The following is a 25,202-nucleotide window of genomic DNA, read 5'->3' on the forward strand; positions in this document are numbered from 1 at the left end:
TGCCATATCATCCATGTCCCCCAGCCAGCACCATCAGCCCCATGCCATTGCCATATCATCCATGTCCCCCAGCCAGCACCATCAGCCCCATGCCATTGCCACCATCATCATCATGTCCCACAGCCAGCGCCATCAGCCCCATGCCTCTGCCATATCATCCATGTCCCCCAGCCAGCGCCATCAGCCCCATGCCATAGCCATCCACCCCCCACCCCCGGTAGATTTGGGCCCCTGCTAATATACTTACCTTTCCGGCAGGGTGCGCGGCTGGCTAATGGAGTCCACAGGAGACGGACCAAGTCTTCTTGCCAGCATGCACCGGGAGGGACCTGACGTCACACACAGCGTCAGCCAGTGCGCTGACTATGTGTTCACACAAGGCCCTGGCCAGTTCAGTGCGGTGCAGAGTCGGGAGGCCACGGAGCGGTGAGTGAGAAGTTTCTTCAATTCACTACCGCTCCGTGGTCATCTATCGCGATATGGCGATATAGCTAAAATCTGTATCGTTGCCTGAATTTATGGCGATATCGTATATCGTGTATATCGCCCACCCCTAATTGTCAGTAGCATATTATTGTGGTGGACTTCTACTTAAATGCCTTACTTTCACGATATAATATCATTGTAGCCCTCCCTTTTTCCATCTCGCTCCAACCTTTCCACCACTCCCTCCCTCCTTTTACATTGTGCGCTGCCTTTACCGTCAAGCTTCCCCTCCCTTTCAGTTGCCCACTCCCACTCTCTTTCCGTCTTGTGCTCCCCCTCCCTGTTTCTGTTCTCTCTTGTTCTTTGTCTCCCTTTCTGTATCTATCTATCTGGAATCCACCTAACCTGCATCTCTCTCTATGTATCGATTTGTCTACAAACGCACACAAATCTTAAAGTAGTTTGTAATCCTGAACCCCTGCATTTTCAATTGAAAAACCCATGAATAAATCCAAAGCTCTATTAGGAAGTGGCATAGTATATATACAGAAAGAGTGAACAATATTTGACCAGTGCTGGATTTCTGCATTGTCGGATAATTTCTCTCAGGCAAATTAAAGAGTCTGTCTCGCTTCAGTAAATAGCATTTATCATGGAGAGAAAGTTAATAAAAGGCACTTACTAATGTATTGGGATTGTCCATATTGCCTCCTTTGCTGGCTGGATTCATTTCCATGGTTACCCTGCAATCCATCAGTGGTGGCCGTACTTGCACACTATAGGAAAAAGCACCAGCCTCTCTGGTGCCAGGACGATAGGAGCGCACATAGACTAGTGCTTTTTTCCTATAGTGTGCAAGCACAGCCACCCCTGCTGGATTGCGGGGTGGTCGTAACCATGGAAATGAGCAGTGTATAATATGATGGGGAAATGAATCCAGGCTGCAAAGGAGTCAATATGGATAATAACAATACATTAGTAAGTGCCTTGTATTAACTTCCTCTACATAATAAATGATATTTGCTGAAGTGACACAAGCCTTTTAAGCATATTACGCTTTTTATAGAAGTTACTAACTAGTGCCCTCGGGGGCTCGGTAATAATCGATACTTCCTTAATCACCTAAACAGATATGGGTCTTGTTGTACAACACGAGAGGCTGAGCGCTGGAAGAAGATCCCATTAGTTTTGTCCTTCACACAGAGGCAGCGATGTATAAACCCTTTTGTGTCTGACAGGATGGTAGACAGCCATAATTATATAAACACCAGTTTGCAAACTACCTTTCCGTCCTGTTTGGCAATTTATATTCATAATGTGCTGCATGTGCGATTTCTTGTTTGTTCGCTCGGGCGGATGTAGAGATCTTCAGTGTTTATTTTCCACGGTGCTTACCTCTCCCCATCCCTTGGCCGAGGTCACTCGTCTCAACGCTAAGTTTATTGATCCACCCCCATTGCCATTTTGAGTGGAGAGGCTCCCGGAGAGAATGGCCGTGTCTGTTGCTGTTAGCGGAGCCTGGCAGTGAAAGTGAAAAAAAACCTGATAAATATTTCAGAAAAAAATAAATAAATATCACAATAATATCCATTGCTATATGTGACATTCCTTCTTACACAGGCGTCCACAGGAATAAAGAGGTTTCTGGGAGTACTGTGGTGTTTAACAGAGATGCTCATGTAGCTTTTTGATTTTTTTTCAGTTTATACCCTTATTCACCATGTAAACCAATCCCTCAGGTTTGTCTCCATCCTGTATGTAGCCCTTTCGGTTCCTGTATCCAACCAAACCCACGATGCACCTTTCCTTTCTCTGCCACACCTCCAGCACCAACCCCATTTAGATTTTTTTGTTCCGTTACAGCATTAACCAAATTAAATAAATATTTAAATATTTTGAAAAGCAGGGCATTTTTGGACACAGTAATACCAATGATGTTTATAAATTTTTCATTCACTTTTATATGTAAAAAAGGGTGTTTTGAATTAAATTTATAAAACATTTTTAGGAACTTTTTATTAACTGTGTTTTTAGTCCTTCTAGGAGACTTGACCATGCAATTGTTAGGACTTAAAAGGGTTTTCTGAGATCTTTTTACTGATCTATCAATATCTTATCGTGGGGGTCCGACTCCCGGCACCCCTGCCGATCAACAGCTTGAGAAGGCACTGGCGCTCGGAGTAGCACCACGGACTTCTCGCAGCTCACCAAGCGCAGTGCCGTCCATTTGATAGCAGCTGTGCTTGGTATTGCGCTCAGCCCCATTCACTTCTATGGGGCTGAGTTGCACCTAGGCCACGTGACTGATAAATGTGACATCACTGGCCTGGGGAAATCTGTGAGACGGTCGCGGTGCAACCACTGCTAGAAAACCCTTTCAATAGAAACTTCAGTGCCGCAGGCCTTCAGAAGCTTCCCGAATGCCACAGCAACTAAACTACACCCGCGATCTTGTCTGTTCAGTCAACAGAATAAATTATACCTTTGATACTGAGGTGGCAATTGAGGGGTTAACTGTCCATGATGGACATTTCTGGCAAGTGTATGCTGCATAATACAGCAGTCACTGGCTGGCTATGGTACCTGCTCAGTTCCTGAGTGTGCGCCATATTTAGAACCCCGACTTCCATTGTACATATATGGTGGATGTCGCCAAGAGGTTAAGGGCATGTTCACACATTGCAGATATGGAGGTAAAATTTACCTGAGGTGTGGATTTTAGATCCGCAGTGTGTAAACTTATGCTGCTGATTTTAACCCCGGATCTCAACCTTTGCAACAAGTCCGTAGCAGATTTTACTGACCATTCGGGCGGATTTACATCCCATGTGGATGCACCCTAAGTGGGAAGATTCCATCTTAGAAAGTGATTGCATCACTTTATGATCGGTGGGCTTCCAACCACTGAGACCCCCCCACGCTGCTGAGAATGAAGAGGATGTAGTGTAGGATTTGTTGCTGCACCCGGCTTCACTTGAATGGGAGTCCACTGCAGATGGCTACAGGTGGCTGGGGTGGTGCTGTGTGGGGGTGAAAACAGTAAAGAGGATGCAGCATTGCACCAGCACTGCTTCCGCTTCATAAAATATACCCCTTTAATCGTAGCTCAGTGATTTTTGGGACTGGGTGCCAGTTCTCCATATCCTTTAATACTATGTACTCTAACCTCAATGCAGATAGCCCCTATTGCATTCTTGCTCTGTGCCATCTCATGTAGATGAGGCTCTGGCTAAATGAATAACTGAATCCCCTTTATAAATAAAGATGAGCCCATGGTGAATAAAACTGCAGTATTAGATGCTATGTGGGGCTGCTATGCCCTGAAAATTCGGATAGATTTTTATTTGGAGAGAAATTAGCTGTGCGTACCTCAATAGACTGCGAGATGTGCATGCGGTTAATTTCAATCTGGGGAAAGCCACTTCCTGGCAGGTCTTCAAAATCTTCATCATAGCGATCAAACAGCTCCGTGGCATCTATGCCAACGCTAATTGTCCCCTGAGAGGCGAGAAATAAGAAATAGAGGGAAAATAAGGGGAAATAAATACATTTAATATCAGCAGGAACAACCGAGATTGTACTGGCTAAAAGCAGGCTTAGGAGTGAGAGGAGCCAATGCCTGACACTAGCATCTACCAAGAGGGATAGGGACAACTGGAGCACCTGCTAGTAACCAGATGAGAGGGTCATAAAATGCATCATTTCACAGGCCAAAATGCAGATAATAGAGCCAAATCTATAAAAAAACAAACAAAAAAAAAACAGCACAGTACTAATGAAGTTTGGAGCTGAACAACTCCTGTAAAACAGACTGGTTGCTAGGGATATTCAGTCTTAACTACAGGAAGACAACCACTCTGTCTCAGACAAGTTGGAAATGCTCAACCCAAGACTTTCTCGGTCTCTTGAATACATTTAGTTGGAGAATCCCTTTAAGTACCTTCACCACAGTTTGTCAGAACTATGGGGGAGATTTAACATCTCCCACCTCCGGTTTTCTGGCAGATAAAAGTTGCAAGAGTCGAAACCTTAGATCTGTCTAATACTCTGAAAAATACAGTAATTCAGATTTGCTGTGCGTTTGCCCTTTGCTGGAAGAAAATGCACAATAAAAGCAAGTAGGTTGTTGCAAAAACCGCATCCGTTTTTTTGCTGTACCAAAAGTGCAGACAAATGTGAAGTGTGGCAGCACCCTAATGGTGCGAGCTTTCACCAGAGGAACGTGCAAATGTGTTCAGTAAATGTTGATCGTGTCTTTTGGCGGGCACCTGGAATCATCATTTCTGTGCACAGAATGTCCTGTGCAAAATGCAGGGGGTAAAGCCATTTCTAATCTGCACACTGCGTGGGTGATTGCTGCACGTACAATAAATTCAGCCTTCATCTCCACTGATGATCAGGCAATTATCTGGAATGAGCAAAACATTTAAATAATTGCTGCTAAATTGTCCGTGTAAAAAAGGATCTTAAGAGGGATTCTCCATTACACCCAGGTGAAAGTAAAGGGGCTGACAACCTTTAGGGAGTTTTCGGACAACCCTCCACCGCAGCAGATGTTCAAAGGGAAGCACACTTACCTGCTCCCTGTCACTGAAGTCCCCCGCTGTCATCATCATCAGCTTTGAGACTGCTGCAGCCAATTGCTGGCCACAACAGTGACCTGCTCCCATAGCATCATAAGAGTTGTCATGCTGCACCGAGTGATTGGCTGCAGTAGTATAATAGCATATGTTGACAGCGGGGAATTCAAGCAAGGCAGCCGAGGCTGGGGAGTGAATGAGCTGAGACCCAGAGATGGTGAGTAGGTAAGTACACCTCCCTTTGCAAGTCTGCCCAGGAGGAGGGGTTTGCCAAAATACCCTGAAAAGGAGGCCAACCCCTTTAAAAAAAACAGCCAAAAATCTAATGTGTATCGGGTCTCCTGACTCTCCCCCAACAGATAATGTCAGGAGAAAGGACTGAATTTTTCAATCAGTTCTTTCATTCTCCGTTTTCTCCTCTCTCTCCACTGACAACACATGCACGATCCTCCAAAGCCAATGTATATGCATATAGGGGGAGAAAGGAGAGATAGCCGTGTTCTAGCTGTTTACACTACAACATGGAGCAGATCAGCAGGAGGAGATTAACCCCTTTGTTCTCTGCAGGATTTGTACCGGACTGTTTGTGTTGGGATTATGCTGAAAATTCTGTGTATGTCACAAAAAGTGGGGGCAACTATATTTCTTGTGTACTTTCCGAATTTTTTCTAAGTTTAGTTTTACTTTAAGACCAGGCAACTTGCCCCAGTCTATGACCAGACACAGCGTTGCTTCTTTAGTCCGGCTGCGTTTGAAAGATTTAACTTTTCGGTCATTAATATAATATTTGCATTTTTTTTTCAGTAACACATGGGGTTTTATTTCTATCATTTTTATATAAAATGTAAAAAAAAAAAAAAAAAAAAAAAAAAAAAAAAGAGTCTGTTCTGACAGGCAGCCAGTGAAATTCCCATTGTCTGTAATAGTATACTATGGCAGTATATGGTACAAATGAAATACGTTTTTTTTGGCAAAAACACAAAATATTTAAAATTCTAATTGCCCCATCTCCCAAGTTTACATATAAAAATAAACAAAAAAAATAAAGGTGTTGTCACGTTCTAAAATGTCAACTATTAAAATATAAAAAATAGAATATAAATGATTAGTCATATATGCCCCTAAAAAGGTAATAAATTACAGCAGCCCTTAAACAACTCTCTAGAAGGAAATTTAATGTTTTTTTCAAAGGTTTTAATTCTAAGTAGTAATAAATTCTAAAAACTATATAGGTTTGGTATCGTTGTAATACTATCGACATGCCGAATAAGGTTGTCATGCTATTTTTAGCGCTCCCTGAATGTCCTAAAAAACAAAGCCCAAAAAATCCTAGGATGAAATGCCATTTTTTCTAATTTCATCCCACTAAAGCCTCATGCACACGACCATTGTGTGTTTTGTGGTCCGCAAAACATGGATGGCGCGGACATCCATTAATATAACAGCCTATTCTTGTCCGCAAAACGGACAAGAATAGGACAGTTTTTTTTTTTTTTTTTTGCGGACCACGGAACGGAGCAACGGATGTGGAAAGCAGACGGAGTGCTGTCCGCATCTTTTGCGGCCCCATTGAAGTGAATGGGTCTGCATCCAAGACGCAAATACCTCGGCTCGGATGCGGACCAAAACAACGGTCTTGTGCATGAGGCCTAAGAATGTTTTCCCATTTCCCAATACAAGCTATGGTAAAATAAATGGTGCCATTAAAAACACAAATTGTCCCGTAAAAACAAGGTCATATACAGCTATGCGAACAGAAAACTTCTAAAAATGATGGCTCCTGGAAGGCAAAAATGAAAACAAAAAAAAAAGACTGTCCTGAAAGGGTTAAATAGGTTTTCCAGTTTTTTTTAATTCACTTTCACCGAGTGGAACCTGTTAAGAGAGCTATACTTACCACCTTCTCATGATGCTCTGTTGCTCCTGGGGCCTCTTCACCAGACTTTCAGTCCATGCCTGTAAACCTCCTGTATGAACATGGGTCATGTGTCCCGCTGCAGCCAATGACTGGTCTCAGGGGTGACATGTCACCAGGCAGCACATAACAGCAATGACGTGCCACTTGGGGACATGTCAACATTGAGGCCAGTCATTGACTGCAGCGAAACCCAACTGTGCAGGATGTTTGCAGTCTTACTGAAAAACAGCTGGAGACAGCTTAGGAGCTACGGAGCAGGTAAGTATAGCTCTCTTCACAGGTCCCATTGGGTGAGGGTTAATTTAAAAAAAATCCTGGACAACTCCTTTAAACTGCATTGCCACTTCCTGATCATTGTAAGTATGAGCGCTGTGTATCCAGCAATCAAGAAGGCAATGTAATTTACCCAGTCTGACTTCTCGATGGTGAGTCCAGGTGTCTCTGCCAGGCATGCCCACTCTCCTTCAGCTGCCGAATCGCTGCATAATGATATGTGGAGCAATTAAAGGGCATTTCCACTACAAATCGAGGAAGCTAGTGAATATAATCATTGTATCCACCTCATTTGTAAGGTTTCCTACATTTGTTACTGGGCTTGGAGAGCAGGTTAAATCCAAAATATCTGCCCTATATGTTCCTACTCCGCCATGCCTGTATCACAACAAGGGGAGATGCTACACAAAGTACCATGGTTGTGTGATCATTGACCAAGCACTACTGGCAGTCTTTATGTTGTCAATCTCAGCTCAATCGCATTAAGTTTTCCAGGTGTTTTTCTGTTTTTTTGCTTTTTTTCCATATTCCAAGTGTATTCAGAGACTTTACAGATCTATCACAGCGGAAGATCTGCTACACCTTCACCCAGTCAATCCAAACACATCAGCCGCAGAAACCTCTCTCATGTCTGGATAGTTTGCTACAATGCATACTATGTATAGATGCTTTCTGCATCCGTATGTCCGTTCCGCAACTAACTATACAGACATGTAGAGCGGCGCCCGGGGATCTCACTGCACTTACTATTATCCCCGGGCGCCGCTCCGTTCTCCTGATATGTCCTCCGGTATCTCCGCTCACTAAGTTATGGTAGGCGGAGTCTGCCCTTGTTCTTCTGTAGCGCTGGCCAATCGCAGTGCAGAGCTCACAGCCTGGGAGAAAATAACCTCCCAGGCTGTGAGCTCTGCGCTGCGATTGGCCAGCGCTAGAGCAGAACAAGGGCAGGCTCCGCCTACCAAAACTTAGTGACTGGAATCTCCGCCTACTATAACTTAGTGAGCGGAGATACCGGAGGGCATAGCGGGAGAACGGAGCGGCGCCCGGGGATAATAGTAAGTGCAGTGAGATCCCCGGTCGCCGCTCTACATGTCTGTATAGTTAGTTCATAGTGTAATAATCGGTGAAAGGTCCTCTTTAAAGAGGACCTTTCATGTTTTTTTTTTTTTTTTTAGATAAAAAACTTTACTTGCGGGGTACTGATGCTGCCACCCTATCTGTTTTTTTTCAAATATCGCTCTTACAGCCCGCTGTGCCCCCCTGCAGTTTTCCCGCTCAGTATGTTAATACTGAGCATCGGTACAGGGAGGAGGAGACACCAGGGTTTCTCAATGGGCGTCTCCTTCTCCCTGGCCGCGATCCAATCACAACGGAAAGCGTCACAGCTGGGGAGAAGGAGACACCCATTGAGAAACCCTGGTGTCTCCTCCTCCCTGTACTGATGCTCAGTATTAACATACTGAGTGGGAAAACTGCAGGGGGGCACAGCGGGCTGTAAGAGCGATATTTGAATAAAAACAGGTAGGGTGGCAGCATCAGTACCCCGCAAGTAAAGGTATTTATCTAAAAAAAAACAAAAAACATGAAAGGTCCTCTTTAAGACAATGGGTCTGCAAAAAAAATTAAAATAATTTATGGATCTGTGTTTTGCGGACCGCAAAGTACATACAATCGTGTGAATAAAACCTTAGAAAACCCGCAGCAGCGGGAAATATTCATTGAGTACAGCCTCTGGATATAAGGAGTGTGCACTACCAGCAAGCCAAGGTCTTTAAAATGGTGAAGAATCCAAACAGAAAAGTAGATTAGAAAGTTTCTGAATTTTTCAAGCTAATTAAAGGGGCATTCCAATCTTCTAAATGGTGACATACCGCTAGGATATGCCATCAGTTTATGACTGCTGAGATTCAGACCTCTGGGTCCCCCACAATCCTGAAAAGGAAAGGTGTGCGGAGATGATTGAGCACTGTGGCAACTTCACTGTCTTTCCTTGCACAGCGGCGCCCAGGCACACAGAAGCTGGCCCAATTACCTTGAATGGAGCAGTGCTGTACAGTGGGGGTCAGGGTGGCACTGTGCGTGAGAAGACTGTGAAGCAGCCCCTCCATTCTCAGGACTGTAGGAGTCCCAGAGGTCGGACCCTAATGACTATTAAGTATGCCATCACTTTATGAAATGGGAATTCCTCTTTAAACTTTATTTTAATAACTACTATGCAGGTTCGGTGAGGCAGCAAGCTGTTTTTTGGGATTGGCAGAGGTCACAGCACTTGTTTGCAAGTTCCATATAGTAAATTATAACTTTTTTGAATTTGATTGTCCTTTAAAAAGTTGAGAGGAAAAAAAAAAGAAAAAAAAAGAAAAATACTTGGGTAAGATGGATCAGCAAAGCAACAGCCATTAAAAGAAATGAGGCGCGCTAAATCCAGTCAACTGATTAACTTTGCAGCCAAGGGAATGTCGACAACACATTATGGTGCCATGCAGCTTAATGGTATTGCTTCCTTCCCTTCTTTACAGTGGTTGTGGCCTTTCTGAAGACGACGCTCTCAGCTGAAACGGGGAGAAAAGGTTAACAATTCATCACGCAGCCCCCTCCTCGCCGGATTCAATTATGACGAATGTTAGACCCAAATTAATCCACGTAGTCTACTCCGCGTGATTAGCCGCACTATTTATAGGACATTTTTCAAGACTCGATCCCCTGGCCTAGACCTTGCCTCGTATCTCGCTAGTTTACAAGCTGCTGGGAAAACACTTGTGGGAATTCGCATTTCCATTTGTACTCATTATATCTTCCGTGTGGGTGAGGTCATTCTTCTTTCTTAGTTGCTCTAAACTTATCTTCAAGTTTCCTGGTGTACGGAGAAGGAGGCGCCACGCTCGCTCATTTATGAAAGGCTCGCCTCTTTAAAAGAAAAAAAAAAAACATCTACCACAGGGCTCCAGAATGAACACACTTTGCTCGTTTAGGTCATCCCATTTCATGATCCAAGACGAAGATGTGACCTGCAACTCCCTTTGTGTCCTTAGCGGTAATATAGGTAAGTGATGGGGAGGGGTGCAAGCAAATCTCAATGATCTAGATCATGCAGGTGCCTTGCTGTATAAAAGCAATACCCCATAAAATTAAAATGCAAAAAACAAACAAAAAATTTATAAAAAAAATCACAGTAACTGGTCCTAATGTTATCCATTCAGCCACTGAAAAGACAGAAAGCAATATGGCTGCTAAGCGGCGGTTGTCATACAGCTTTTCTCACACCCCAATTCCTAAATCTGCCAAGTCATCAAGCCCTACATAAGGCTACTTTCACACTTGCGTTTTGGGCGGATCCGTCATGGACGGATCCGTTCAGATACTACATCCGTCTGCATCCAGATTGTGCCGTTTGGCTCAGTTTGATCAAACGGACACCCAAACGCTGCAAGCCGCGTTTTGGTGTCCGCCTCCAAAGCGGAATGGAGACTGAACGGAGGCAAACTGATGCATTCTGAGCGGATCCTTTTCCATTCAGAATGCATTAGAATGCAAACTGATCCGTTTTGGGCCGCTTGTGAGAGCCCTAAATGGATCTCTCAAACGGAAAGCCAAAACGCGAGTGTGAAAGTAGACTAAGGGTACTTTCACACTTGCGTTTTTCTTTTCCGGCATAGAGTTCCGTCAAAAGGGCTCAATGCCGGAAAAGAACTGATCAGTTATATCCCCATGCATTCTGAATGTAGAGTAACCCGTTCAGGATGCATCAGGATGTCTTCAGTTCAGTGATTTTGACGTAGCATGCTACGGTTTCATCTCCGGCGAAAAAACCTGAAGACTTGCCTGAATGCCGGATCCGGAATTTTTTTCCACAGGAATGTATTAATCGCTGGATCCGGCATGCGTAGACCGAAAAAAAGGTTTAAAAAATAAATGCTGGATACGTTTTGCCGGATGACACCAGAAAGACGGATACAGCATTTCAATGCATTTTTCTGACTGATCAGGCATTTTTAAGACTGATCAGGATCCTGATCAGTCTTACAAATGCCATCAGTTGGCATACGCTTTGCCGGATCAGGCAGGCAGGTCCGGCGACGGAACTGCTTGCCGGATCACTCTGCCGCAAGTGTGAAAGTAGCCTAACTGTGGGGGGAATTAAAGGGGGTCATCCCACAAATAATATTATACAGTTTTCAAACCAGCACCTGAATCTGAATACTTTTGAAATTGCACGTAATTAAAAATATATTATAGCTACTGAGTTATTCAATAACATCTATCTGTATAGCGCCACCTGCTGTTTGCTCCTTTTCAAATTTCTTTGCCCTGCTCACAGACACTGTAGCACAACCTCAGTTCTATCCTTCGACTGCTATCAGCTGCAGCAAAAAGGAAACACCTCTAAGAAAGGACATGCCCCTTAGGCCTCATGCACACAAACGTATTTTCTTTCTGTGTCCGTTCCCTTTTTTTGCGGACCGTATACAGAACCATTCATTTCAATGGGTCCGCAAAAAAAACTGAAGTTACTCCGTGTGCATTCCGTATGTCCGTATTTCCATTCCGCAAAAAAAAAAAAAGAACATGTCCTATTATTGTCCACATTACGGACAAGGATAGGACTGTTTTATTGGGGGCCAGCTGTTCTATTCCACAAAATACGGAATGCACACGTATTTTTTGAGGATCAGTTTTTTTGCGGACCGCAAAAAAGAGCAATGAATTGGGAGATCTGTGGGTCCATGTGAGGTACAGGGTTGGTTCTAGCTTTGTTAGAATGATTGACCTATATGATATCAGATTTTCATTTTTTACATTAATCATGGGATAACCCCTTTAATACACAGATTTGCACCGATTTAGTATGGGAAAGCTGGGTGACAACAAAGATGGCCAACATAAAAGGGGGAATTATCAAGCTCATCATAGACCCTGAAAAATGTGCCTAGTAATGGAGCACTGAGGGAGGCACTACTACGTAACTAGGCAGCTCTACCATTCAGAAAAAAATGTGTGATAAGGTTACAAGGGTGGTTGCAACCCAACTTTCTAGGAAACAGATGTGTATGAGAAATACAGTAATGACTTTCTTCAACAACTTGATAGAGGATGTCAGACTTCTATTTACTGGTGATTTGTTTTATTTGTATTTTTACGGTAGGCCTCTTTAAAGCGTAGCCATTCCAGGAAGGATGCACTTCATCATAGCAGGCTGTAGATGGCGCCAGTTGCACTGCCATCTATGATTTCCAATGTCAGTAATATGTGGAAGCTACAAACTGTTACAATCCTGTAAACATAAAAACACATCTACATGAACTGTCTACAGTAAACTATGGGGGGCAGATGGCAAAGTAGCCCCTATAGAAAAAATACTGAGCAAAGACCCAGTGAACACTAAGATACCTATTAGGGGCTCTCTCATTTCTATAACCCCTTATCATATGCCCCATTAGGGCATTTAGACATCCTGGCTCAGTGCCCCGTGGAAGTGCTTCTAACAAGCAGCATCAGCCATTCATAAACATACTCATTCATAAACACAGCTTTAGGGGTGCACTGGGTGTGGGGTGCATGCACGGGTCTTCTACCGCAAAGTGTCTTCATCGCTAAGTGTCATGCAGTTAAACATGGCAAATGGGGCAGGATACAGGTAGGTTATCCGTACTACACATCCGCACACATTTCTTCCTCAACTATGTGCCTCGTCTCTACGTCACTTTTTACCTCCACATTCACCGCCCTGTTCCTCTTCCATTACCTTCCATCCACATCTGCCCCTCTCTCCTCCACTCCCCCATGGACAGCTCCCATGCTCTTTTCACCTTCCTTAATCAATTGAAACCATCGTGTCCCAGGGTGCAGCACAACAAGCTCTCCCATAAATCCTATAACCATTTGATTTTCCTCTCTTTACTTTTACTTCTTATTTCAGGGGATATCTCTCCTAACCCCGGCCCACTCTGCCCCCACATCAACTCCTCCCCATCTCTCACAGAAACCTTGCAAACCTCATCAACATTTGTTGTCCACCTTCTTTCCCCCTCTTTTAAAACTGTGCGCTCTGGAATTCGCGTTTAGTCTACATTCAAAACTTATTTTTAACCAACTCTCTTAACCTGCTGGCCCTCACTGAAACCTGGATTCAGGAATCTGACATGGCTTCCCCTGGTGCTCTCTTCTATGGCGGCCTACACTTCTCCCATACCCCCAGACCTGAGAACAGACATGGTGGTGGAGTTGGCATTCTCCTGTCCCCACAATGCACTTTCCAGGTCTACCCCCCCCAGTCCCATCACTCTCATTCCCTTCTTTCGAGGTTCACACCCTCAGGCTCTACCATCCCCTCTCCCTCAGAGTAGCGGTTCTATACCGTCCCCCTGGCTCACCCACCCAGTTCCTGGATCACTTTGCTGCCTGGCTGCCATACTTCCTGTCCTCAGAAATACCAACCCTTATCTTGGGAGACTTCAACATCCCCATAAACGGCCCCATCTCCCCATCTGCTTCCCAGCTTCTCTCCCTAACCTCCTCTCTTGGCCTTTCTCAACTATCTAACTCTCAGACACACAAAGACGGTAACACACTTGACTTGGTTTTCTACCAGCTCTGCTCAATCTCCAACTTTAATAACTCCCCTCTCCCGCTTTCTGACCACAATATCCTTTCCTTCACTCTCTCAAATCTGCACCCATCCCAGCACTCCTCTACCTATTACGTGCACAGAAACCTACAGGCCATCGACCCTCCTACACTTGCAGACACTCTACATGCATCATTGTCCCCAATCTACACCCGAGAATTTCCTCCATTACAAATTCATGCTACGGACCTATAACTCTGCCCTTAACCTTGCTAAACAGACCTACTTCACTACTCTAATCTCCTCACTGTCCAACAACCCCAAAAAATTCTTTGACACTTTCCAATCTCTCCTCAGTCCTAAAGTTCAGGCACCCACCACAGTCCTCTCTGCTGAAGACTTAGCCGCCTACTTCACAGAGAAAATAGAACATCCGTCATGAAATCAGCTCCCAGCCACTAAGTGCTATTCATCCCCCTCCCCCCGCATGTCCTCTGGCTCACTGTCCACATTTGACCCAGTCACGGAAGAAGAAGTCTCCAGGCTCCTCTCTTCTTCTCGTCCTACCACTTGCGCCTCTGATCCCATTCCCTCAGACCTACTCCAGTCTCTCTCTCCGGCTGTCACCACTCACCTAACAAAAATTTTCAACCTCTCCCTCTCTTCTGGTATCTTCCCCTCCTCTTTCAAACACTCTATCATTACTCCATTAATAAAAAAAAACATCTCTCGACCCATCCTGCACAACTAACTACAGACCAGTCTCCAATATTCCCTTCATCTCTAAACTCCTGGAACGTCTGCTCTACTCTCGCCTTACCCGCTATCTCTCTGATCACTTTCTCCTCGATCCACTACAATCTGGTTTCCGCCCCCTGCATTAGACAGAAACTGCCCTCACCAAAGTGACAAATGACCTCCTGACAGCAAAATGCAACGGTAACTACTCTCTGCTCATTCTCCTTGACCTCTCTGCAGCTTTTGACACTGTAGACCACTATCTCCTGCTCGCCATGCTCCAATCCATCGGCCTAAAGGACACCGCCCTCTCCTGGTGTCACATCTTTTCAGGGTGGCCTATCACCTCCCTTGATCTAACCTCCCCATAGCCCATTTATCATTCCCTGAAGCTGAGCCTCCACTGCACCCAGAAGCACTTCGTATATTGGCTGCTGACCGGCTCATGTGGCTTTATATCTGCTCCCCTATTCTCCCAAGATGGCTGGACTATCGTACATAACAAGCACTTTTACCTTTTGTGTCACCCCTATCCCCTCATAGATTGTAAGCTCTTGCGAGCAGGGCCCTCATTCCTCTTGTTGTAGTAATCAACTTGTCTGTTGCTATGTTATTTATGACTGCTTGTACATGAACCCCTGAATTGTAAGGCGCCGCGGAATATGTTGGCGCTATATAAATAAAGATTATTATTATTATTGGAGTGGATGAATGCAATTGTAATACCACATTTCCCCTGTAGCGGCCACAGCAGGAATAATCGTCAGCCAAGGGCAACTTCCCTTCCAGAAAATTAGGTGTTTGTAAGGGGTCTCATATTAAAATGCTTGTCTTTAAAGGGTTGGCCAATTTATAAAACCCATCTTCATATACATTTTTAGGGAAACCTGATATAAAGGGCACTTATGACCTGTATGGAGCGGCAGCCCAATCAAACATTTGTTACCATTCAGTAGGCTGTGACAACTGTTATACACTTTTTTTTTTATGCCGTTCATTTTACCTGTGTAATTCCCCACTGAATATTTCCTGCCCTGTGCTGGAACCCCTCCACCTTGAAGACTGATGCATTTCCTGCCCTGTGCTGGAACCCGTCCACCTTGAAGCCTGATGCATTTCCTGTCCTGTGCTGGAACCCCTCCACCTTGAAGACAGATGCATTTCCTGCCCTGTGCTGGAACCCCTCCACCTTGAAGCCTGATGCATTTCCTGTCCTGTGCTGGAACCCCTCCACCTTGAAGACTGATGCATTTCATGCTCTGTGCTGGAACCCCTCCACCTTGAAGACTGATGCATTTCCTGCCCTGTGCTGGAACCCCTCCACCTTGAAGACTGATGCATTTCCTGTCCTGTGCTGGAAACCTTGCTGGAGACTGTCAATCAAACCATGGGGGCGCAGCTAGGCAGGAGGCTCTGCGGTACGCTGGACTTCTCTCCAGCATACAGCTCAGGAAAGCTGCACTTACAAATTACTAATTATCAGAAAAATATAAATTAATGTTGGAGAGGTTGTAAAGGCCCAGACTGAGGAGTTTGAAAAGGTATATGTGTTTGAGGTGGATACATTTTGGTGAAATTGTGGTGATATGGGAGGGGCATTATCGTCCCATGGTTAGAGGGGACAGTGATTATAAAGAGTGTGTCGCGCTCTGGATGACCGGTCCAGCATTATAAATATATGGTTTTAATGAGAATTGTGTAATTTTTTTATTTCACCAGTGGTGGCGCTAAAAGGAAACTGAACACTCATTGATAGATTTTTCCACAGTTTACAGCTGATCGCTGGGGGGCCCAGTAAAGATTTCAGTCAAGGGACCCTTCTAACAGGAAGGGATTGTCTAAAGTGGACAACCCCTTTAAAGAGGTTGTACAAAATTGGGGGAGGGAGGGGTGTCAACTCTCCCCCCCCCCCCCCCCCCCCCATTCTGTAGGACCTACAGAGGGAAGACTTACCGGCTCCCAGCTCCCTCTCCTAGCCTGTGATGCTCTGCTCGGCTCTGGCAATGTCAACATCCGGTTTCACTGTGATTGGCTGCTGCGATGTCAAACCAGATGTTGACATCGCAGGCCGGGAAGTGGGGAGCCGGCACCGGGAAGCATGTAAGTGATCTTCCCTTTGCAGGTCCGATTGGATCGGGGTGTTGCCGAAACCCCCCCATTCTTGCACAACCCCTTTAGAGTGCTCAAAGTAGTAAGACATCCACGGTCCAGCCTGCAGCTGCATTCGCCAACATGCAAACTGTATGGTTGGGTGGAGCAGGAGGAAAGCCCTATCTGTCAGCATTGCCAAGAGCAATTCACCAACAGTATATACTCTACTGGAAAATGTAAAATACTGGCAACATATAAACTGCTAGTGGTGCTTGGTCAATGATCACACAACTACAGTGGTGCCCCCTGTATGTTGGGTTCTGCAGCAAGGTTTATGGTGAGGCAGGGTGATATGAAAATTGGGGGACATCTCCCTTGCTGGGTTACAGGCTGGCACTCTGGCATGGTAACGATTATACAGATGCTGGATATCCTCCTCCAAGCTCTTTCATCTTGGACCTGTAGTTTAGCCAAGGAGGTTGTTGGCTGCTGTGCTTGGGAGATCCGTCACCCCATCCAGTCCCAGACATTCCCAATGGATGAGAGATCTGGTGATGGAGCTGGAACAGCTGGAGACCCGGAAGAGCACGATGTGTAACGCGGGCAGTGTGTGGGCAGCATTATCTTGTCAGCAGGACTGGTTCCATGATGTCCTGGACATAACGAAGGCCGGTCAATGTTCCCTTCATGAATACCAGATGGGAATAGCGATGGTAACTAATGGTGCCCGACACCATGAAACCTGGTGTTGGCCCTGTGTGTTTCCACACTAAGTATAATGGCAGTAGGTGCTCTCCAGCCCTCCTGACAACCCTGATGTGGCCGTCAGTTGCATTCAGTGATGAAAGCAGGATCTGCCTTGGCACTAATGATGGCCGTATCAGAGTTCTCAGGAGTGCTGGAGAGTGTCTACAGCCATCATGTATGGTGCTATCAGCCAGCTTTTCATATAAATCCGCTTTGTTAAACAGCCACATTCCTCTGCCCTGCTACACTATCTGTGTACATCTGACAGTTCTGCAGCTCTAACATTATATTCATGAACCAGGAAGCCCAGGACGAACAGTGCTGTATCTCACCCCAGAAAGCGGAATTCTGCAAAGTACAGAACTGTGGGAAACCACAGCGAAATCTGAATAATGTTTAAATAAATGTAAGAAGTGCAGCATCTACATGAAACCTATATAAGACTTGAGGAAAGAAGAAACTTTTCAAATCCTCTGGATAAAGCTAAAGCATTGGTGCCTCTGGGTGACTTATGCTCCATATAAAAACCCACACACAGGAATAGATCATCCCCCCTCCCCTCAGGAGACAGGCGCACCACTGAGGCATTACCAGACCGTTCACTTGGGTAACTCTGACAGATAAGAGGCCCCTGTCTGCGGAGTACTTATGAATCTTCACCGGCGTCTACAAGGCTTAGAAGACAACACTCCATCACAGGCTCAGTTATGTGAAGGAAGCCATGAAGTGCTCAGCTTACAAAGTACTTATGGCCAAGACAAAGGAGAAGCAGCTATTATGTGGGGGTTATGCCCTATTCAAAGCAATGGCATCTAGCAAATGTATTTTCGTTAAAGGGAAACTCCTCCTAAAATTGAAAATTCCCCCAATCTCTCATCAACCTGTAGTGTGAGGCCCAGAAGCATCGGAAAGCTGTCCACCATCGCAACAACTATTGCACTTTTCCCATTTACTTTGTGTTCCAATTCCTTACTAATTTCAAGATCTCTGCAGGCTGTCAGTGTATGCCAGCATTCTTGCTTATATCTAGAGGCTAAAAGCCTGCACAGTCCTAATGCTTTTTACTACAATTGCATGTACCTTACACGATCCACTATGGATTAAGGCCTCATGCACATGACCGTTGTGTGCATCCACGGCCGTTGTTCCGTTTTCCGTTTTTTTTCGCGGACCCATTGACTTTAAAAAAAAAAGCACCGTTTGGCTTCCGCGTCCGTTTTTCCAGTCCGTGAAAAAAATATGACCTGTCCTATTTTTTTCACGGACAACGGTTCACGGACCCATTCAAGTCAATGGGTCCGTGAAAAATCACAGATGCACACAAGATAGTCATCCGCGTCCGTGTCCGTTTTTCCTATCATTTTCAATGCAAACTTGACTTAGTTTTTTTTTTCACTTTTCATGTCCGTGGATCCTCCAAAAATCAAGGAAGACCCACGGATGAAAAATCGGACACGGATCACGGAACAACGGAAACCGTTTTTGCGGACCGCAAAAAAAACCGTCAGTGTGCATGAGGCATAAGGCCTCATGCACACGACAGTATTTTTTTGCGGTCCGCAAAAACGGTTTCCGTTGTTCCGTGATGAGGCTGTGTATCCACCTGACTTCTCCTCAACGCCACTGATGGTCCCAACCCCATTTATAAGGCAAGAAATCCCACTTATTAAACCTGACAGGGCACACCTGTGAAGTGAAAACCATTTCAGGGGACTACCTCTTGAAGCTCATCAAGAGAATGCCAAGAGTGTGCAAAGCAGTAATCAAAGCAAAAGGTGGCTACTTTGAAGAACCTAGAATATGACATATTTTCAGTTGTTTCACACTTGTTTGTTATGTATATAATTCCACATGTGTTAATTCATAGTTTTGATGCCTTCAGTGTGAATCTACAATTTTCATAGTCATGAAAATAAAGAAAACTCTTTGAATGAGAAAGTGTGTCCAAACTTTTGGTCTGTACTGTACATACAGCCAACATAAATGTAGGCTTTACTGCTCCAATGTCAGGGTAATTGGTATATCCTTAGCTTCTCCTAGTGTCTACGCCAAATGTGCGGTGTGAACAGAGACATTCCAACCTGAGGTTCCACACATTATGGACCCCTGTCTATGATGTCCATATTCCTTAATTTTAAAGGGATTCTGTCATGTAAATTTCACTAATATAACTACAAGCATCGGCCATCAGAGCGTTGTAAAAGCTTTATAACCGTAACCTTTAGGTCATCTGCGTGTTTATTCCATATGCAGGAAAAACCCTTTTATTCCTATGAAAAAACGCTCCCATGTGCCCAGTGGGCTTTCCTTTTAGAAGAGCCCGCACCTGCCGCCCTTCCCGCTGTCTGCTCCTCCCGTTACCTCCCAAGACTTCCTCTCCCCTGACATCACAGCGATGCAGGGGATGCAGGGAAAGACAGCGGGTGCGGGCACTTTGAAAAGGAAAGCCCACCCAATGGGCACATAGGAGCGTTTTTTCATAGGAATAAAAGTTTTTTTTCCTGGAGATGGAATAAACACACAGATGACATAAAGGTATAGTTATAAAGCTCTGATGGCCGATGCTTGTAGTTATATTACTGATATTTACGTGACACAATATCGACAGATCTACCTATCCACCCATATATGTACACACTGCTGTTCAGACGTATATGCGCCATGTGTATTCTCCTAAGTAATACCTCTATATCCTGCCTCTACACGATATGTGAGTTTTTGCACTTTGTCTTTCAGATCAAACGAAAACTCCTTTCTCTTCTGCCATTTCCCCGGGGTCCGTCCTCGCTCTAATACTGTGTTACAGCAAAGAGCAGCGCGGCTGAAAACACTAAGAAATTAGCTGCCAATCTCCTTGGCAGAGTGTCAGCTTGTAAACCTTCAGTCCCATGGAGAACCCTTAACTCAACAGATTATTTGATGTTACACCGAACCCGTCACGATTTCTAGCCCTTTCCGTAAAAAATCTAAATACTTTTCAGTAGTGGACTGAAGCTGGATTGTGTCCTGAGGCTGCCAGCCCCAGCGGCACCACGGGGGCCCAGATACTGGCATATGGAGTTTTGCTGCAAGATGGTATGCAATGCTGCCACAATGCAATACTGTATAGCAAAGCCGCCTTCTCCTGCCCTGGCGTGACCCTGGTTGCCTTTTTGGTCAATGAATAGAACTTCAGAATTCCAGTAAATACTGACACCTTTACAAGCAGAAGGATAGAAGCACAAGAACAGGGCGCTGAATGTATCCCTACATAATACATTGGGGGATATTCATTAATACTGGCGCCATACAAGTACTATAACAGTCATTCAACCCAAAGTCGCAAACGCCACAATTATCAACAGGGTGCACACCCAGTTAATAAATCTGCCATCGTTTAAGTTTGGGTCACATTTGTAAGCAGAAAAGTGTTGGACAACATGGAAAAATGAGTCACATTTACTGCAACTCTAAAGTCTCGCCCCCTATTTTCTCAACAGGGGTCATAAAAATAGGGAGTCTATACATATGGTGCTCAGCCAGAGTGCAATTTTAGCATGCAAATGCACTGATGAATCTGCCTCAGTGTTAAACGCTAATTGCATGCACACAACCGTGTCCGCACTGCGGTCTGCAAACCACGGATCTGCAAAATACGGACAAAGTCCATGTGCTATCTGCATTTTTCTCACTCCCATCACTAGAAATGACTATTCTTGTCCGCTATAGGGGCAACAATAGGACATCTTCTGTAATTTGTGGAATAGACACCTGGATGATATCCGTGTGTTGTCAGCTGTTCTGTTTTTTGCGGACCCATAGAAATGAATGGTTCTGTGTGCAATCTTCAAAATATGTGGATCAGACAAGGATTCAAAATTATTATTTGCCACCCACTGAGCACAAGAGGATGAAGTCTGGGGCTTCTATATACCATATTTTTCGGCCCATAGGGCGCAATTGCCTCCCCCCCAAAAGTGGTGGGAAAATGTCCCTGCATCTTATGGTGTGAATACTAATGAGCACTTCCATTATTAGCGCTCATTAGTATCGGAGGACCGGGAAGCGGTGAAGGCTCTCTCGGCTGTGCACAGTGTAAGGGCGCTCTGTGACCTCACGCTGTGCGCGTTGCTTCACAGCACAGCCGGTGGCACAAAGAGCAGGAGCTGTGCGCTGCCGGAGAGGAGCAGCGTTGTCCAGAGCAGTAGAGGTAAGTATTTTTTTTTTTATGTTCTCTGTGGCATGGGGGCTGATGAGAGGCATGGGGCTCTTATCTAAGGTTTGATTGGTGGTCATTTACATTGGGGTCTGATCTGATGTCCTATTGGGGTTTTAATAACATTGGGGGTCTGATTGGGGCTGTCAGCTGATGCCTGATTAACATTGTGCGTCTGACTGGTGGTCTGACCTGAGGTCTAATGAAAAAGATTTTTTTTCTTATTGTCCGTCTGTAAAACCTAGGTGTGTCTTATGGGCCGGTGCGTCTTATAGGGTGAAAAATACGGTAATTGTGTCTTTCAACAGGGCAATAATGGTGGTGTGATGAAATGTGAGGCAGCGGTGATGTCATAAATAACCAAAACGGAAAAAAAAAAAAATGTGCGAACAAAAAAAAAAAGAGATAGTGCTGACACATTTGCTGGAAAAATAGCTGTAATGGAGAAAAAAAAACTGTCATCCACAGGATAGGGGATAAAACCACTGGGAGAACTACGAAAAACGGGTGTCGCCTGCGTGACTGGAGTGGTGGACACTCTGTCATGGGAGATAGTCAGGTATAATGCTCCGCTATATCCGTCAGTCCTATGGGAAGAGAATGGAGCAGCTGGTAGTCATGTGAACTACCCTTCACATAGGGGACTCACAGATACCTCCTTTCGTGATCAGTGGGGGTCCCAGTGGTTGGACCCCTTATCCTGTGCATAAATGATATGTTCTTATGGGAAAACCCCTTTATAGCCCTCATGCACATACGAGAAATATGGTCCGAAGCTGCTGACCTCAGCAGGACTTGTCGACTATCTGTATGGGGCCCATTGGAGTCTCCTCCAGCAGATGCAATCAGGGGGTAAAGGATCGAGCATGGTATATTTCAATGCCCAATTCTTGTGCTGCCTCAGAGGTGTCTGGCTGAAGCTTATAATTAGGGATGAGCGAATCGACTTCGGATGAAACATCCAAAGTCGATTCGCAAAAAACTTTGATTCAATACTGTATGGAGCGAGCGCTCAGTACAGTATAAGAATCTATTGGTTCTGATGAGCCGAAGTTATTACTTCACATAAAAACTTCATAAAGTAATTTCTACTGTAAAAAATAATTTCTCGAACTCAAGTTCGGGAAATGTTTTTTTTTTACAGTAGAAATCAATTTATGAAGTTAGACTTCGCGAAGTAATAACGTCGACTCATCAGAGCCAATACATTCTAATACTGTACGGAGCGCTTGCTCCATACAGTATTGAAACAAACTGTTATGCAAATCGACTTTGGATGTTTCACCCGAAGTCGATTCGCTCATCCCTAATTATAATAATAAATACACATGCAAGCTCAGCCATAAGTATAAATGTATGGGGCGTATTAGGCTACTTCATTGTCAATGGGGACAAAAACCCGCTGCAAGTTGGGGACAGAAACCCGCTGCAAGTTGCGGTTTACTTTCAGTCATGGAATGCGGAGCAAAACAGATCCGGCATGACACACAATGCAAGTCAATGGGAACGGATCCGTTTTCTTGGACACAATAGAAAACGGATCCGTCCCCCATTGACTGTTAATGGAGTTCATGACGGATCTAGTATGGCTATTTTGAAGATAATACAACCGGATCCGTCAAAACGTATGCAAACTGATGGCATTTGTCAGACAGATCAGGATCCTGACCCGTCTGACAAATGCATTGAAATGCCGGATCCGTCTGTCCGGTGTCATCCGGAGAAACGGATCCGGCATTTATTTATTTTACTATTTTTTTTTGCCAGATCTGTTTTGCCGGAACACTCGGGGCCGGATCCAGCATTAATGCATTTCAATGGGGAAAAAATGCGGCATTCCGGCAAGTGTTCCGGAATTTTGGACGGAGATAAAATCGCAGCATGCTGTGGTATTATCTCTGTCCTGAAAAGGCAAAAAAAGACTGAACTGAAGACATCCTGATGCATCCTGAACGGATTGCTCTCCATTCAGAATGCATTAGGATAACAGTGATAAGTTCTTTTCCGGTATTAAGCTCCTAGGACGGAACTCAATGCCGGAAAAGGATAATGCTAGTGTGAAAGTACTCTTAGGAGGAATTGCTGTCAGCCAAATGAGTAGTCAGCCGACAATACAGCAAACCATGGCTGAACACAAAGCCTTTTTATGATATGCAGGTAAGAATCTACTTCACTGGTTGGGAGTGTATATATATATATATATATATATATATATATATTATCCATAAAATGGAAGGGAATGATAAAGCTGGAAAGCGGTTAGTGGAGACCGGACATTCGACTGTTAAAGTAAACAACCAGCAGGAGCCGATTGCAAAAGGCGTTCTGCGGCAGTGAATTAAAATTTCAAATAAATGGAATGGTTATTGCCGATAATGCAAATGAATGATCTTGATAAAGACAGTGCAATTCGAGGAATTGGCATACTGGGGCCCATTTGTAGGAAGTCACAGCAGGAGAAAAAACCTGTGCATCAGCAAATCGAAGAGACTGAGGAAATTGACAAAGTTGTGCTTAGAAAGGCGAGCGGCAGGTGTTGTGTTACAAGGGCAGGAAGGAAAAAAAAGAAGAAGAAGCCGGGGCACATACAAAGGGAAGGAGCCCGCAGCTGCCGAGACCTGCTGTCATAGCGAGTCTCACAACTGGGGAACTAGGCTCGGAAAAGAAACACAAAACGTCAATATGTGCTACTAGAAAAATCCCCTGCACAAGACAAAGGTTGGTAAAGTATGTAGAGGGGGGGGGTGGATTGCTGCTAAATTTGGGAGATTCTCTGGTAAGGACACTAGAATCCTATAAGGGCCGTAATTTAAGTCTTACTGGTGCCTATCCAGCTTTTCAAGGAACAGATATAACTAAAACACATCTGGAGCTCATTTTTAACAAAGTGATGTACTCTGCTGCTTTCCAGTTAACTCCCCGATGCCATGACTGTCCTGCACCTGTCCTATGGGGCACTGTGGGAGGTCATAGGTACTATACAGTAGTCTCATGTAGGGAGAACGATCAGCTACATCTTCCATAATGTACTGCAATTTATAATCCTAGCTAGAAGAGTGTCTGTCCGCACAGCATATACCTGACTCACAACGAAGATCTGTAACTGCAAACATGAATAAAAATCAGCACACGTGAAAGGGGGCAAATCATTTGGAAATGGCTAAATAAAAGGTTATGGGCACTATTGCTCACATTTCTTTTACTGCACTATAATAAAGAGAGAGGCTGGAAACGGGTAGTCGTGAGAAAGCGGACGTGACGGAACTGAGTCTGAATGGGCATTCTGCAGCTTGCTATGAATGAGAATATATGAAAGCTGCAGAAGGCAAGTGCAGCAAAATGTTTAAACCATACATGGTTCACACATTAAAGGGGTAGTCCAGCTTAAAGTACTTTCACACTAGCGTTTTTCTTTTCCGGCGCTGAGTTCCGTCCTAGGGGCTCAAATCCGGAAAAGAACTGATCAGTTTTATCCTAATGCATTCTGACTGGAGAGTAATCTGTTCAGGATGCATCAGGATGTCTTCAGTTCAGTCTTTTTGACTGATCAGGCTTTTCAGAAAACCGTAGCATGTTGTATTTTTACCTCCGGCCAAAAATCCAGAACACTTTGACTGAACGCCGGATCCGGCCTTTTTCCCATTGACTTGCATTAACGCCGGCGCCGTG

The 25,202-nt window shown here is 44.7% G+C and overlaps 1 protein-coding gene across 1 annotated transcript in view; it reads right to left on the reverse strand.

Moving 5' to 3' along the window:
- DNAJC11 (DnaJ heat shock protein family (Hsp40) member C11) overlaps nucleotides 1–25,202 on the reverse strand; it is a 196,479-nt gene that overhangs the window by 65,431 nt on the left and 105,846 nt on the right. The window contains exons 5-6 of the mRNA XM_040429902.1: nucleotides 3,796–3,924; nucleotides 1,822–1,944 (exon numbers count right to left, since the gene is read on the reverse strand). Coding sequence (XP_040285836.1) covers nucleotides 1,822–1,944; nucleotides 3,796–3,924 — 252 coding nt within the window. The remainder of the gene's footprint in view (nucleotides 1–1,821; nucleotides 1,945–3,795; nucleotides 3,925–25,202) is intronic.

This window comes from Bufo bufo, chromosome 1 (genome assembly GCF_905171765.1).
Source record: "Bufo bufo chromosome 1, aBufBuf1.1, whole genome shotgun sequence".
Classification (NCBI taxonomy): domain Eukaryota; kingdom Metazoa; phylum Chordata; class Amphibia; order Anura; family Bufonidae; genus Bufo; species Bufo bufo.